Source organism: Rutidosis leptorrhynchoides, chromosome 7 (genome assembly GCF_046630445.1).
Source record: "Rutidosis leptorrhynchoides isolate AG116_Rl617_1_P2 chromosome 7, CSIRO_AGI_Rlap_v1, whole genome shotgun sequence".
NCBI lineage: Eukaryota > Viridiplantae > Streptophyta > Magnoliopsida > Asterales > Asteraceae > Rutidosis > Rutidosis leptorrhynchoides.
The window spans coordinates 378633080-378651477 of record NC_092339.1 but is presented as its reverse complement, the minus strand read 5'-3'; the positions used below and the strand labels follow the sequence as shown (position 1 = coordinate 378651477).

General features: G+C 34.5%; 1 protein-coding gene and 1 long non-coding RNA gene across 3 annotated transcripts in view; both read right to left on the bottom strand.

Moving 5' to 3' along the window:
• The window catches only part of LOC139860554 (zinc finger BED domain-containing protein DAYSLEEPER-like), a 49546-nt gene extending 37540 nt beyond the window's left edge, over positions 1-12006 (bottom strand). Inside the window, exon 1 of the mRNA XM_071849304.1 lies at positions 11555-12006. Coding sequence (XP_071705405.1) covers positions 11555-12006 — 452 coding nt within the window. The remainder of the gene's footprint in view (positions 1-11554) is intronic.
• A 2107-nt stretch (positions 12007-14113) lies between these two features.
• On the bottom strand, positions 14114-17881 carry LOC139858052 (uncharacterized). 2 transcript variants are annotated; one of them, XR_011762799.1, is made up of 5 exons: positions 17728-17881; positions 16499-17327; positions 16287-16346; positions 14723-14804; positions 14114-14241 (listed from the first exon to the last, which is right to left on the bottom strand). It is a non-coding gene; the product is annotated as an uncharacterized lncRNA (long non-coding RNA). The 2 variants fall into 2 exon arrangements; XR_011762798.1 differs by lacking the exon at positions 17728-17881 and having other exon boundaries at positions 16499-17662.
• Positions 17882-18398: the final 517 nt, after the last annotated feature.

Here is an 18398-nt window from a genome sequence, read left to right as displayed (position 1 = left end):
TGAGATGCAAGAAATGCATAGGTTTATAGCTTCTCAGGAATACGAAAATGCTAGACAGAGAGCATTTGAAGATTGGCAAGTTCATCAGAACCAAATCATAGCTCATTGCCAACATATAGGTAGAAACTATATTCCTACACCGAAACCCATCTTCCCTCCTTGGTCGATAGAGATGCAGCCACCATATCCTACGTATGACCCTGCCGAAGCATTCTATAGCACTTATGGTTATGCCTGGAACCCCTATTGGTACCAATATCATCCTTAGTTTACTTATTATTTTTTTATTTTTTTTTATTTTGTAATTTGTAATTATTGATACGTTTAATACTTTTGTTAATATTGTAATCATTTTTATAATTATCTAACTTTTATTCTTAGATTTTAATAATTTTTGAATGTGGGGTAATATACCAAACTTCAAAAATATGTATATATGTTTGCAGTTTATCTTATGTACACAACAGGGTAAAACAACGCATTTTCAAAGACTGGCATTAAGTTCAGCAAAAGCAAGTAATTTTGACGACAAGATGCAAAATATATGTGAAATAACAACAAGACGGAATGAACAAATGATGTGCACCATTTATCATTCAGCAAACAAACGCCAATATATTTGGAAACTTTGGTAAAATTTAATCATTTTCACACAAATCACCCTCAATAATTTAAATTGTTACTGATTTCTTGCAAATGAGGGCATTGCAAGATCTTAAGTGTGGGAAGGGGTTAAATTCTTTCGGATTTTAAAAAAAAAAAATTTTATTTTATACACTTGGTTACCATTAAAAATACTAGTAAAGCAGTAGTTGTATTAGAATCTAGTGCTCTCTGATAAAAAAAGAACAGCCCTAGTCTTATATACTGACTACCCAATTCTAGTAAAATTTTTCAAAATTTTCAATTAAATGAATTCAAATTATGTTTATACATATTTATGAACGATAAAACTAGGTTTTAACACCGAAATTATTGTTACCTCGGAAAGGACATAAATTGAGAAACAAACCAAAATGTTAAAATTCATTTAAAATGGAATAGAGGACGATAAAAAATAAATAAATAAAAGCCAAGTGTGGGAAAATTTACCAAGTTATCTTAAACATATGTCACATATATCTGTAACAAATAACTGAAAATACTTTTGCTTTGGACTAAACTAAACTGTTTTACCCGATGAAAGAAAAGAAGAGATGGATCTACACGATGAATCAATTCCATCATTAAAAGGAAGTAAAGTCTTCCGAAAAAGACACGCGCTTCTTGATTTAGGTCATGAAGTTGTCGTCCAGACCAGCTGTAGGTTGACGAAAAATCTAGAAAAGTCATCACTAAAATCGGTTGGAAATCCACGGACCTCAGCATTAAACAGGGTCGCCATGTGGTCAGATTTATCCTAACCATGAGAAGGATTTATCTCGTACAATGGGGGGGCACCGTGCAAATTAGCTTGATAAGACTAATGAATCAGATCCCCAGAAAGGATAATCTCCTTAAAGATTAAAAATCAGCTTTTAAGACTGATATTACTCAATCCTAGAGATTGACCTTAAAGATTGAGAATTACAAACTCATGGAATTCAATGATATCTAAACTCGAGCTTAAACGAGAAAATATTTTGATCAAAATTACAAACCGATTTGTTTTCTGAAAACCCTATTTTCAATGCGTTCATTACCATTGAACGTAAAATCCTAGGAATTCACCTGGAATTCATTAGGTCACCTGAACTAAATCGGGTGTCAACCGTAAGAACGGTGGTTGCATAGTGGTCAAAGACAGGACCTTGTGCCATACCGAAAAATTATAAGGGTGAGCTTTACTATTGCTCCTACCAAGGATAGTAATTGCGTCCGACACATTATAGACCATAATCAAAAGCATGTCACGGGACATTGCCTTAACAGTTGCTTGTTCAACTCTTTCCTTTACAACCAGACGGTAGTTTACCGAAAGGTAATATACGGGACAAGTAAACTGGACGTGTTGCTTTCCAAATACAAGGTTAGCAAGTGGGTGACACAAAACCGCAAGTTTTGAGCTAAAATTTTCAAATCTGAAACCCACCAAACCCACAAAAATATTTTGCAAACACCGGTAAAGGGTTATCCCGGAAAACTTATCTAGGGTAAAAAACTAGATTTAATTTTCAAAAGATCAAATGTTTTCATAAAGATCCAATTTCTTTAATGGATCTAAATTTTTATAGTCATGTGGGACTGTAAACCATATCGTTACTACCATTGTTTATACCGCCGTATAGAAATCACTGATGTACAAAGTGTGAAGAATAAAGAAGTGATTCTAGTATTTCAAGACAATATTGCTTGAGGACAAGCAACGCTCAAGTGTGGGAATATTTGATAATGCTAAAAACGAACATATATTTCATAGCATTATTCCTCAAGAAAGACAAGCTTTTAGTTGCAATTGTTCTATTTACAAGTGATATTCGTTTAAATAATAAAAGGTGAAGACAAAAGACAGATTCGACGAATTGAAGACGCAAACGACCAAAAAGCTCAAAAGTACAAAAGACAATCAAAGAGGTTCCAATTATTGATAAGAAACGTCTCGAAATTACAAGAGTACAAGATTCAAAACGCAAAGTACAAAATATAAAATTGTACGCAAGGACGTTCGAAAATCCGGAACCGGGGCCAGAGTCAACTCTTAACGCTCGACGCAACGGACTAAAAATTACAAGTTAACTATGTATATAAATATAATATAATATATAATTAATTATATTAATTATATATATATTATATATATAATAAAAACCGTCGGCAGAGAAAGACTCCAAGATGTGAGCTGGAATTTCAAACTCCGCGACTCGCGGAGTTTGAAGGCAAAATTCACCGCGAGTCGCGGAGCCCCAAAAATCAAAAATCCCTATAAAGCAAACCGAATTCTGATCAAAATTTCATCATCTTTTTCTTCTCTTATCATACGTAAAATTTATATATATATATATATAATTTATATTTTAATTATAATTATAATTCTAATAATAAGGGTATGTTAGCGAATGTTGTAAGGGTGTAAGTCGAAATTCTGTCCGTGTAACGCTACGCTATTTTTTTAATCATTGTAAGTTATGTTCAACCTTTTTATATTAATGTCTCGTAGCTAAGTTATTATTATGCTTATTTAAAACGAAGTAATCATAATGTTGGACTAATTACTTAAATTGGGTAATTGGGCTTTGTACCATAATTGGGGTTTGGATAAAAGAACGACACTTGTGGAAATTAGACTATGGGCTATTAATGGGCTTTATATTTGTTTAACTAAATGATAGTTTGTTAATGTTAATATAAAGATTTACAATTGGGCGTCCTTATAAATTACCATATACACTCGATCGGACACGATGGGCGGGGTATTTATATGTACGAATAATCGTTCATTTAACCGGACACGGGAATGGATTAATAGCCACTAGAATAATTAAAACAGGGGTGAAATTACATTCAAGGGTAATTGGTGTAATTGTAAACAAAGTAGTAAAACCTTGGTTTACACGCAGTCGATAACCTGGTGTATTCATTAAACAAAGTATTAAAACCTTGTTACAATTCGAATCCCCAATTAGTTGGAATATTTAACTTCGGGTATAAGGATAATTTGACGAGGACACTCGCACTTTATATTTATGACTGATGGACTGTTATGGACAAAAACCAGACGGACATATTAAATAATCCAGGACAAAGGACAATTAACCCATGGGCATAAAACTAAAATCAATACGTCAAACATCATGATTACGGAAGTTTAATTAAGCATAATTCTTTTATTTCATATTTAATTCCCTTTATTTTATATTTAATTGCACTTCTAATTATCGCACTTTTATTTATTGTTATTTAATTGCACTTTTAATTATCGTACTTTTTTAATTATTGCAATTTTATTTTATCGCACTTTTATTATTCGCAATTTCATTATCGTTATTTACTTTACGCTTTAAATTAAGTCTTTTATTTATTTAATATTTTACATTAGGTTTTAACTGCGACTAAAGTTTTAAAATCGACAAACCGGTCATTAAACGGTAAAAAACCCCCCTTTATAATAATAATATTACTTATATATATGTTTGTATTTTTATAAAAGTAAATTAATATAGCGTTGAGCTTTGTTTAAAGATTTCCCTGTGGAACGAACCGGACTTACTAAAAACTACACTACTGTACGATTAGGTACACTGCCTATAAGTGTTGTAGCAAGGTTTAAGTATATCCATTCTATAAATAAATAAATATCTTGTGTAAAATTGTATCGTATTTAATAGTATTTCCTAGTAAAATATAAGCTATTTTATATACACCCCGCTGCACATCAGTCATGTTGTAAGTGATCAAGGTATTAAAGTCGATCCATCAAAAATCGAAGCCATTAGTAAATGGGAGACTCCTACTACTCCTACTCATATTCGTCAATTCTTGGGTCTCGCCGGATACTATCGTAGATTCATCAAAGATTTCTCTTTGGTCGCTCGTCCTCTAACCGCGTTAACTCATAAGGGAAGGAAATTCGTTTGGGCAACCGAACAAGAATTCGCATTTCAAATCTTGAAAACGAAGCTAACCTCCGCCCCTATCTTGTCACTTCTCGAAGGCACCGATGATTTTGTTGTGTATTACGACGCCTCAAAACATGGTTTTGGGTGTGTGTTGATGCAACGAACGAAAGTCATTTCTTATGCTTCTCGACAACTCAAAATTCATGAACGAAACTACACGACACATGATCTCGAACTCGGAGCCGTTGTCTTTGCACTAAAAATGTGGAGACACTATCTTTATGGAACCAAGAGTACTATCTTTACCGATCACAAAAGTCTCCAACACATCTTCGACCAAAAGCAACTAAACATGAGACAACGAAGGTGGATTGAAACCTTAAATGATTACGATTGCGAGCTTCGTTACCATCCCGGAAAGTCAAATGTAGTAGCCGATGCCTTAAGTCAAAAAGAAAGAGCGGTGCCTCTTCGTGTCCGAGCCTTAAACATCACCATCCACACCAACCTTAATAGCCAAATTTGGGTAGCCCAAGATGAGGCTCTCAAGGATGAAAACATTTCACACGAGCTCTTGAACATTCTCGTCTCTCGATTTGAAGTTAGGGAGACCGGACTTCGATATTTCGCCGGAAGGATTTGGGTGCCTAGATACGGGGACCTACGAAGTCTTATTTTAGATGAAGCCCATAAGTCACGATACTCGATCCACCCCGGTGCCAATAAGATGTACCATGACCTAAAACAACAATATTGGTGGCCGAACATCAAAAGGGACGTAGCTACTTATGTTTCCAAGTGTTTGACATGTTCCAAAGTCAAAGCTGAACACCAAAGATCGTCCGGACTACTTCAATAACCCGAGATCCCACAATGGAAGTGGGAAAGGTTAACGATGGATTTTATCACCAAACTACCAAAAACGACGGGCGGATATGATACCATTTGGGTTATTGTTGACCGTCTCACCAAATCCGCACACTTTCTCGCCATGAAAGAAATGGACAAAATGGAGAAACTTGCACAACTTTACATTAAGAAAATCGTAGCCCGACACGGTGTACCTTTATCGATTATCTTCGACCGAGATGGCCGTTTTGTTTCTAGATTTTGGCGTACCTTGCAAGAAGCGTTGGGAACGCGTTTAGACATGAGCACCTCATATCATCCTCAAACTGATGGACAAAGCGAATGCACAATTCAAACCTTGGAGGACATGTTACGAGCTTGCGTGGTTGATTTTGGGAAAGGTTGGGACAAGCACTTACCTCTCGCTGAGTTCTCTTATAACAATAGTTATCACGCGAGTATTAAAGTCGCACCTTTTGAAGCACTATATGGCCGAAAATGTCGTTCACCTCTTTGTTGGGCCGAGGTAGGCGACGTGCAAATCACCGGACCCGAACTCATTCACGAAACCACCGAGAAGATCGTACAAATCTGATATAGGCTTCGGACGGCCCGGAGTCGTCAAAAGTGCTACACCGACAAAAGACGCAACGACCTCGAATTTCAAGTCGGTGACCGAGTAATGTTAAAAGTTGCGCCTTGGAAAGGTGTAATCCGTTTTGGGAAACGCGGGAAGCTAAATCCAAGGTATATTGGTCCTTTCGAAATCTTGGAGTGTATTGGAACCGTTGCTTATCGTTTAGATCTTCCGCCTCAATTGAACTCCGTTCATCCTACCTTCCATGTATCTAACTTGAAAAAGTGTCTTGCCGAACCCGATATCGTCATCCCTCTCGAGGAACTTACTATTGATGACAAACTTCATTTTGTGGAGGAACCGGTTGAAATTGTGGACACCTCCGTCAAGACATTGAAACAAAGCCGAATTCCGATTGTTAAAGTCCGTTGGAACGCCAAAAGAGGACCCGAGTTTACTTGGGAAAGGCAAGATCAAATGCAAAAGAAATACCCTCACTTGTTCCCGGTTCCGGAAACGCGAGATCCCGAGGAAGAAACAATGATTACTACGCCTGCTTAAATTTCGGGATGAAATTTCTTTTAAGGAGTAGGTAATGTAACATCCCACCTTTTTCCGTTTACTTTTTCGTTATACTATTTTAAATTCCGTTATGTATTTATAACATCATCCGTTAATACGCGTTTTAAAATATCTCGTTTAGGTAATTCACGCACCCGAATGAAACTAGTGGGATCATTGTTGCCAAGAGAGCAAAGAGGTGACTAGGTCAACTAGTCAACCCTTCACTCTCATCCATTCATTAATTCCCTTTTCTTTTTCCATTTTCTTCACTACTTTCTTATTTTCTCTCAAAACACCATTTCAAAGAATCATCATCTAAATCCAAGCTAGCGGGTGTCTTGCAAAACAAATTACATATTTGGAATTCTTGCAACTTTTTCTTCGATTCCATACCAATTTCATCAAGTTTGGGTAACTTTTTAAAGTTACTGGATTTTGTGTTCTTGATGTTTTTAACTTATAAAGTTGTTAATTAGTGTCTATGGCTCAAGTCTAGCATGAATATATGATTTATATGTTCGATTTCGTTATTTGAAGTAACTAGCTTGAATATGAACTTTGGTGTGTTTGATTTGGTGATTTGGTTGTTTGAATGTTGTTAAATGTTATAAATGCATGTATTAAATGTGTTCCTAACATCACTAGCTTCAACTTGATGTGTAGGTTGCTTGAGAACACACCATAAACTTGATTAGTGATTTTGGTAAATTTGGGTTAGGGTTTGATAAGCTTGAAATGAATATTTGATGCATTGAATGCCATGAATTATTGTTAGTAAGTAGTTAGTTGTATTGTATGCTCGATTACCTACAAAACGACGTGTTGTATGTATGCATTAAATGCCCGAATCATAAATGTGCACTTATCAAATTTGAGTATTAAATGTGTGCATTGATTGATCATTTGATTTGAAAAGTCGGTTATTGCAAATAATGTTTTCGGTGGGTGAAATGTGCTTAGTTGTCTTCCTTGTCAAAAGAGCTTTCCAACGATATAAGGTGCGAGTCATAAGTGTTTACGGTTTGTGATTTGTGTTCGTTCGAAGTTCGAAAAAAGACTTGAACAATTGAAACTGACCAGGTACCAGCACCCGTTAAATGCCGCGGCGCGGCAGCCTTGGGTCGCGGCGCGACCTAAGGCGTGTTCAGGTTCTGACATACATGTCAATTATATGAAAAATGTTTGGCACCCTATGGACCTCCGATTCACATGAGACTTGTTCTAACATGCTTATATATGAATAAAAACCTCAGAAAAATAGTTCGGGACCCGACCCGAACGCGTTGACTTTTCGTTGACTTTAACCGACCAAAGTTTGACTTTTTGTAAAACTTAACCAAATGATTACGCAATCTTTCTAACATGATTCTATACTAGCATCTTGCATGAAACTTGGCAATTTGATTCACATGCTACATAATCGAGTCGTATTGAGCCATAGGACTAATTGAACATCTTTGACCAATCGTGACTATCGTTATTGATACAACCTATTTGTTTAGGTCAAGACTAGCATTGTTCTTTGCACACGTTACTTGTCGAAGTACTTAATTACTCTTGCGCTCAAGGTGAGATCATATTCCCACTTTTTACTCTTTTGAACTTACTTTTGGGATGAGAAAACATAAACGCTTCTTTTAACTAAGAGAACACAAGTACATGAAAACAAACATTCTACATACGAATTAGAACAAAATCCTCAATTTGATTATCATTAGTTACACTTGCAGGGTGTAAGTGTAGGCGTGAACTTATGTTGTATGGCCATATGGGTTTGACAAACCCTCATTCGGACGGTTCGCTACCGTTATTCAGATGAAATATATTTTCGGGAAACAGTGTATGTTCTAATACTATTGTGATGGGGTACTATGGAAGGAAACGTTAAGCCTTGATAATTGGGTGCTCGTGAATATTAACTTTTAGAATGTATTACTATTTATCAATGATGCAAATCTTGTGGTTCGACTTAGTTTTACTCACTTACTTACTTAAACCTATGATTTCACCAACGTTTTCGTTGACAGATTTCTATGTTTTTCTCAGGTCCTTGAACATTAGGTGATACATGCTTCCGCTCATTCTTTTGATACTTGCTTTGGATGTCGAGTATACTTGCATATGTGGAGCGTCTTTTGACTACTTTAAACTGTGTCACACATGTTTCATTTGTACTTTAAACATCGTTATGTACTAGTTATGGAAACTACTTTTGTAAACTTTGAAACATCCACACTTATGAAATGAATGCGACATATTTTCGGTCAAACTTTGTCTTAAAGACTTATGACCATGTAATGGGACCTACGTAGACGGCGCCGTCAAACATGATTTGGTCGGGTCGCTACAATATGTAATAAAGATAGAGAGAAAATTTTACCTTGACTCGCCTTAAATTCTTTATGTCATAATGTCGGAACGTTCATATGAGTCACCGTAATATAATCCCGGAAATTATACTACCCTAATTCATATGTGCATTCGACACTATTTCGTATAGTCAAGGTGGCGCGTCAATTAAATCAAGTAACGTGAGATTAAGATTGAATAATAATTAGATATGATAGAAGAGTTCGAGTATAATGCACAAGTAGTAAAGTAATTCCTACTTCAAGTCTATATGCCGGTTGTAGTCTAGACTCACCAATGTACCCTATGACTCGGGGTTGACACCAATGAACTCTAAATCCCTACAACCAATGCTCTGATACCATCTGTAGCGACCTGACCAAATCATGTTTGACGGCGCCGTCTACGTAGGTCCCATTACATGGTCATAAGTCTTTAAGACAAAGTTTGACCAAAAATATGTCGCTTTCATTTCATAAGTGTGGATGTTTCAAAGTTTACAAAAGTAGTTTCCATAACTAGTACATAACGATGTTTAAAGTACGAATGAAACACGTGCGACATAGTTTAAAGTAGTCAAAAGACGCTCCACATATGCAAGTATACTCGACATCCAAAGCAAGTATCAAAAAGAATGAGCGGAAGCATGTATCACCTAATATTCAAGGACCTGAGAAAAACATAGAAATCTGTCAACGAAAACGTTGGTGAAATCATAGGTTTAAGTAAGTGAGTGAGTAAAAGTAAGTCGAACCACAAGATTTGCATCATAGATAAATAGTAATACATTCTAAAATTTAATATTCACGAGCACCCAATTATCAAAGCTTAACGTTTCCATCATTAGTACCCCATCACAATAGTGTTAGAACATACACCGTTTCTCGAAAATATATTTCATTCTAATAACGGTAGCGAACCGTCCGAATGAGGGTTTGTCAAACCCATATGGCCATATAACATAAGTTCTTGCTTACACCGTCAAGTGTAACTAATGATAATCGAATTGAGGATTTTTGTTCTAAACTCGTATGTAGAATGTTTGTTTTCGTGTACTTGTGTTCACTTAGTTAAAAGAAGCGTTTATGTTTTCTCATCCCAAAAGTAAGTTCAAAGGAGTAAAAAGTGGGACTATGATCTCACCTTGAGCGCAAGAGTAAATAAGTACTTCGACAAGTAACGTGTGTAAAGAACAATGCTAGTCTTGACCTAAACAAATAGGTTGTATCAATATTGATAATCATGTTTGATCAAAGAAGTTCAATTAGTCCTATGGCTCGTTAAGACTTGATTATGTAGCATGTGAATCAAATTGTCAAGTTTCATGCAAGATACAAGTATAGAAAACAAGTTAGGAAGGTTACATAATCATTTGATTAAGTTTGACAAAAAGTCAAACTGTGGTCGGGTCAAAGTCAACGAAAAAGTCAACATGTTCGGGTTGGGTCCCGAACTATTTTTCTGTGCTAATTATTCATATATAAGCATGTTAGAACAAGTTGCATGTGAATTGGAGGTCCGTAGCATGCCAAACATTTTCCGTATATTGGACATGGAGGTCAGAAACTGGACACGGCTTATGCCGCGCCGCGGCCCCAAATTGTCGCGCCGCGACAATACACGGGAGCTGGTACCTGGCCAGTTTCAGTTTTTCTAAGTCCAAACCAAAATCTTTTCATGCACAAAACACAAACCGTAACCAATTAGAACTCGCACCTTATATGGTTGGAAAGCTCTTTTAACAAGGAATACAACTAAACACGTTTCACCAACCGAAAACATTATTTTCAAAAACTGACTTTTCAAATCAAAAGATCAATCAATGCACACATTTAATGCTTCAAATTTTATAGGTGCACATTTATGATTTGAGCATTTAATGAATACATACAACACGCCGTTTTGTAGATAATCAAGCATACAATATAACTAAATACTTACCAACAATAATTAATGGCATTCAATTCATCAAATATTCATTTCAAGCTTATCAAACCCTAACTCAAATTCACCAAATTCACTAATCAAGTTTATGGAGCTTTCTCAAGCAACCTACACGTCAAATTGAAGCTAGTGATACTAGGAACATATTTAATACATGCATTTATAACATTTAACAACATTCAAGCAACCAAATTGCCAAATCAAACACACCAAAGTTCATATTCAAGCTAGTTACTTCAAATAAAGAAATCGAGCATATAAATTATATAATCATGTTAGACTTGAGCCATAGACACTAATTAACAACTTTATAACTTAAAAACATCAAGAACACAAAATCTAGTGATTTTAGAAAGTTACCCAATTGTAATGAAATCGGTATAGAATCGAAGAGGAAGCTGCAAGGATTCCAAATATGTAATTTGTTTTGCAAGATACCCGCTAGCTTGGATTTAGATGATGATTCTTTGTTTGAAGATTTGATAGAAAAATGGAAAGTATAGAAAAAAAAGGAAAATGAAATGGAAAAGAAAGAGGAGGTGGGTTGACTAGTCAAATGCTAGTCACCACTTTGGCACTTTGGCGAAACTAGTCCCTCGAGTTCGGTTGCGGGTGCGTGAATTACCTAAACGAGATATTTTTAAAACGCGTTTTAACGAGGGATGTCATAAACATATAACGGAATTTAAATAGTTAAACGGAAAAGTAAACGGAAAAAGGCGGGATGTTACAATACCTCCCTTGATTTTCTCTCCAATAGTGTAAAACATCGATATCCATTTTTCTATCAAGTGAAGGTTCAACTAGATACAGATCAAGTTGGGATTTTTCATTTTCGGGGATGATAAATTTACTTTGAAATAAATCAAACTCGTCTAAGTCATCCACTAAATCATTACCAACTTTCGAGCTCCCTCCCCCAACATTTGAACATATCTCATATTCTTTGTATAAGTTCTTCAAACCATTAATAACGCCCTCCACTTTTTCTTTAAGTTGGTTATCCTTCATACCAAGTTTAGTAAAGGCGTATTCCACTATCTTTGCCTTGTATCTAGGATCCAATATAACCGCAAAGGACAAAATCATACTATAATTCTCCCAGTACTTATCAAATTTTGCCTTCATCTCACGTGCCATCTCACGTATGACTGGATCTGAATTCCTTAACTCTTCTTGAATACACATTTGAATTCTCCACACATTATGAAAGTATAAATTCGAATTCGGATATTGGCTCCCGGAGAACAAAGTTGTAATGACATAAAAAGGTTCTAAAAACTACGTCAATGAATAGAGAGCAGATATGGGTTTCCATACAGACCCATGTGGCAATACAGCAAATTACTACTTTTCAATCAATTTTCCTATATATTTTTATTCGTTTAAGCTTTATCAAGTCTCGAGATTAAAAGGGCTACATATAAAAAGATGTTGATGCAACTCTAAGTCTCTAACAAATATTTACACCCTGTCTACCATAGTAAGAATTTTATCAATTGAAACTTATACCTAAATGTCTCTCAATAACTAGAGGTAATATATGAATATATGATGCAGTAATCAGTAGACGTACATAATCACATACACCAATCAATCAAAAGATAGAAAGGACCATCAAAAACAACATCTACTATCACCATTATAACACAAAGAAGAAATTAAAGCAAACAAATAGCTTAAATAGAGAAAAAAAAAAAGTCAACAAATAAAGCAGTAATTTAGCTTTCACTTGTTAAAAAATCAATCTGATTAATAACTTTGCCTTCAACTTGAACACTCCTGGTAGCGAAATCAAACGATCAATTGTTTGTCTCTAAGCTCTTATTTATGTTATTGTTAAACACCAATTGTGGATTAGGGTTTTATGCGCGATTGTGAAACTTCAACTTGAATTCATTACTCGTTCGTGAAACTGGAAAGATCAATTAGGGTTTTATGCGCGATTGTGAATCAAACGATTGTGAGATTGTGAATCAAACGATGTGAATCAAACGATTGTTAGAGATCAAACGATGAGATTACGTGATTTGTGAGATGCGTAAATTGTACAGATCTGATTCAGATTGAGATTGTAGATCGTACACATACAGATGAGTAGATTACATCAGACCCGTTCGGGTCGAGGGCTTTGACCCAGAGATCTTTTAAAATTCATTGGGCTTTGATGGGCTCTAAAGATTGGACCCCCGTCTTTTAATTTCTGTTATATTGTTGGACCCAATTGGGTCTTCCATCATACCCATTGGACCCTTTTTTTTATGAATTGGGTCTTATTTGACAGGCCTAGTTAAAATTTTGAGTTTGTTTTGGAGTCCTAACTAGTTTAATACCCGCGAATGCGCGGGATTTTGAAAGTAAAATTGCAACATCACTCTTTTATAATTGAACAATAATAGAAGTGGTTTCTAAAGTAGGTTAAAAGTAATGTGTTCACATCACACTAAGGGTTGTTTACTTTTTCTCTATATTAAGCTCTGTTTCTATTTGCCTTTTAATGGGAATAGATATATGATTCTATGTCAACATATTAATTTTCAGAAAATTAAGTGAAAAAGTAAAAAAAAATTTAGTAATGAATTAAGAGTTATATAGACCCTATTCTTGTTGAGATACCTTAAACTGTGTCTAACTTTCCACGGACAAATTTCAAAGTATTTAGTTTTGTTGACTTAAAAGGCAAAACACACAATTGACAATACTTTTTTTGTCAAAAAAAAGGCAGATTTATGTCATTTTTGTGTAACATAAATTTGATACTTAAGCCTACAATGACAATGGATTGAAAACTAGTCATGCTAATTTTCAATCATAGAATAAATTTTTGGACAGTCTCGTTTACAAAATTTAAACAATGGATACGAGCGTAAAAAGAAACAAAGAAAATCAAAGACCATTTGTTGCTATGCACTCACTTGTTCTCCATAAGTTACTTTTTTATTCCACTACAAGTAGCGTATGATTTCCATAACTTGAATTTGTCTTCAATTCTACAATGCAGAATATCTAGCAATGCTCTAAATGGTGTTTAGAAAAGTTTCCATTTGCCATTAAAAAAATTGGTACGAGTTTTAGAAATTTGTTTAAAAGTATTTAAGGTAGAAATTAAATTATGAAGTTGAATAACACCCGTTGGGAATGCTATCTTACAAAGATGTCAATATATGTTAAGGCTCATTTAGTGTCTTCGTGATTGCTCTTTTCACATTTGTATCAGCCTTCTATTGGAACAAAAAGCATTTGGTATTTAAGCAATATATATATAATTTGTGTAAAGAATTTATGGATCATTATATCTTACATTCCCCAAGATCAAAGTAATTGTAGCTATAGATTGGTCACAACATCATACTCACACTTCACTTATATCATATAACTCTTCGACTAAAGTAGAACAGTTTTTGATCACTCCTGCAATTGTCCCTGTCCATTCAGACATGTAAGCATAATTGCATATATATGACGCATACAAAATACAATGATACAATTATGGCATTAGTTAATGAAAATCTACAATACACTGGACAGTTTGAATAAAAAATAACCAACTTCAACACTAAGCTTACATGAGGGGTAGCCTTTTAAAAAAAAAAAAAGGCTTACATGAGGGGTAAACATAGAGCGGTAAATGCAGAGCTTTTTTAAACTGAAGGAGTGATGGTAAATTTTGGGGTTTTTCTCACAAACAGAATGGTTGGTTATTACGGTTTAAATGTAAGATAGAACTATAAGAGGATGGATAATTTAGACACTATAAGATATTCATTGGGACTTGTTAACTACGAACTTAAAAACATGAAGTATTTGTTGGTCGGACGAACCAATCCAAAAGCATTATGTGTATCAATAAACCAACCCAACCGATTGATATACATATAGTTCATAGTTAAAGTATTGAGATAACCTGTCAGGGGCATTTCTTAAGCTTGAAGAATGGCAACGATTAGTAGAAGCCTCAACACTACTGCCTCTATTGTCTTATAGTTCTGCATATAAACAGTGAACTTACAACACAAATATACACCACAACAACAACAAAAACAAAACTCAATCCCGCACTTGCGAGGTATGGGGGAGGTGAGATGTAGACAATCTTTCCTCTACCCTAGCGTAGAAAAGATGTCGTTTCTCTAACCATGAGTCGAGAAAAAAATTTCCACCCATAGGAAAAGAAAGTCATTCCTCTCTCTACTCCAGGGTAGAGAGATTGCTTCCGTGAGGACCTGGACCTACGGCCTAAAAAAGGTATTAAAAATTAAGTTAAAAAAATAAAAAATAATAAATAATAATAATAATAATAATAATAAATAAAAATAAAATAATAAAAAATAAAGAATAAAAAAGTGACGCCATGGGAATGGTAGAATCAAATTTCCATGGGTTTTAAAGTCTGCCTGGATTTCAATTTATGCTCTAAACGGCAGTCAAGTCGCCACTGAGTCAACGCTTGATGTTGCCTCAATAAATAGAGCCAAAAGACCTTGTAAACAGAACTCGAACGGCATGCCGGGTGGAAGTCGTTGCGCAAGCAAAGAGCCAACCACCCGTAACAAACCAAACACCACTCATGCACCTTTACGGTAGACATCCCCGAAGACATGCAGCTAAAAGAAAACCAACCAAGCTCCAGAGCAAAGGAGGTCATCCTTAGCCATAACTACCCCAAGATGTACCGAACGATGCGAGACACAAATATACCTGAGTACATTATCATGCACGACCCTAAATATGACCACATACACACATATAGATTAGTTCATAATAAAAATTTGATATGTTCATCCAGCAGCGTCCTAAAGATGTACTCATTTAATGACGATATGGCTTGGAGGATTAAGTCTGACAAGCCCACTTAACAATTGCAAAATACAGCTCCAAATTGTATGCCGAAAATAATAAGTCGAGTGTTGATATTCATTAGAGATTCGTGTAATAGACAATTTGCTCACAAATTCATGCAAATGAATTAATGAAAATCAACTCGGGTAACTCTTGATAGTTGATGGACAGCCAAACTGTTCAACTCCAACATATAAAGGATCGAACAACATTAACTATATTTGGATAAATTGGTATCTGTTGAACCACTTTATCAAATACACCTCATATATAAAGGTAATTCTACACCAAGAAAAACAAATCGCTCAACCCGATCGCATAAGATGTTACAAAACGACTTCATTTTTATAGTCACATTTCAACATCAGATAATTAAGGTTATACTGGTTTGAAAAAAAAAATCAGTAATTGCATATTTTAATCATAAACACGTCTCAACTTTATGAAACTTACATTTCATATTTCTTAAGTCACATTTTCATATGATCAGTCAAACACTTCATACGAACTAAAAAACTTGAAGTGTTTGTTGGTCGGCCGAACCTAACGAAAAGATCTATAATGTAGCAGCAGCAAACCAAACCAATCAAGTGATAACTTTTAGTTCATAGTAAAGGTATTAAGATAACCTGTCAAGGGCCGTTTATTTTGCTTGAAGAATAGCAACCTGCCTCTATTTTCCTGTAGTTCTGCATAAAGAAACTACTATTAAGCTTTAAAATGAAAGAGACATATCTTATCTTAGTATAGATAAATCTCAACCATTGGATCTAAATCAAAATTACTTTTTAATGGTGGGGATTACCCCTTAAATGATTTTTTATTAAAATTAAAATCTTACCTAATATAGGCTTTGCTTTAATAGGTAGTAGATGTAGATTGTAAAGAAATAACTGCCACAGACTTCACATATACTTTGTGCATTCTCTTACCATGTAAAGTAAACCATGGCAAAACTTCAGTAGTTGACATAAAAACATGCCCCTTCTTCTCTATTATCTTTTGATTGACTTTAGGGTCATAAGTGTCATGTATCTATTAAAGTAACACCAACCCTATTTGAACCGTTTTCTTATTGAGGTTCGGATAGCCACATCTAAATAGAAGAAATAAACATACCTGTAACTTAGTAAGATCATAATGAGCACATGAAACCAACATAAAGACAAACCTGAAACCAAGTAGATTTTATTATATTCTAAGCACATTTAGCATGTCTTCCTTTATATAAATAAGAAACTTACTTTGCAGAAAGATTAAATGCCCTGAACATTGCCATAGATAAATCAACAACCTCACTAAAATTTAATCAGTAGTTCATACCTGACGATATTTAGAGACAAAATCAACATATTTTCTATACTAAGAACCTAAATACATGTAAACACCTCCAAACTTACCTCATTTGGAGTCCCTTCATAGAATTCAAGAGCCGTTGCAAATGCTAAACAAAACAATCTTTCATTGATGAAACTTCTAATGCAGAAGTGACGATTAAAAAGCCATCAGAAAAAGATATAATGGTTACTAATATATAGAGGTGTCAACGAAAAAAGGTGATAGTAAAACAAGTGTACCCATAGAAGTAAAGGAGTCAAAACATCTAATGTAAGATTTGCGACTGTTAAAAACTTCACCAAATTTGCAAGCGAACGTGACAGGAAGGAAGGCTGTACCACAGAAAAAAAAGAGCATAATTGCACGTGTAAGTAACAATAGGCATGTTCGCTTCATTTATAAATTTCTACATAACCTCAACTTCAAATTTCTAAACATTCTAAAAGAGTTCTATAATTAGTAGTTTGAACAAACTTTTGTACTAATAAAAAAAATCTAGAACATATCTTATAAGTATATGCACGTGTACACTTACACCTTAAAGTAAACAAAAAGTTCATATCAAGAGCAATATAATAGGGATTCAACATAACCGGACAACAAATTCACAAACAATCATCGATTTATAATCAAATAAGACATATTAGAAACGTTAAACAGAAAAATCAAACGTTATACCTTGATGTGTGTGCAATCAGTTAAAACAAACCAAAAAATAATCAAACTTCTTACCTGGAATGCGAACTGAAACCCTAATGAAAGAATAATGATATATAATGGTTTCGGTTGTCAGATTTTTACCCATAGACCAAGGTTTGAAAAATTTTCATTCAAATGGCGTTAAATTCAAGTAGATTTGATTTTATAAGAATTGAAGATTAGAAGAAAAGAATTTGATATGAGATTGGTTGAATGGATACGACGTTTTTTTTTTTTTTTGATTTTGAATACGCAGAAAATACGGAGCAACTGGCAAGCGACGGATACGGGAACTTTGATATTAAGTCGTGTGAGAGAAGAATTGTAACCGTATACAGGGGGCATATTGGTAAATTTATTCTAATCTTACTAAGAAAGAGACAATTCTTAATGTGGATAAACGTGGACCATCAGATTTCTTTGAAATATTTCTATTGTATGGTTAGGATTGGATCTGGTAAGAAATATTTTTTTAATCTTATATAATATGGTCCGAGCTTTAATATATAGAGAGGATTTTGTAAATACAACTAAATCAATAACTTATTTGTTTGTGAATTCTAAAATTATACTATTAAATACAACTAAATTAATAACGTATCTGTTGGTGGATTCTCAAATTTTGTCGAGTTAAAGTAAACATTTTAACTATGACAATATGACAAAACATAGAGATTAATAATTTTTTTTAATGACATCACTAA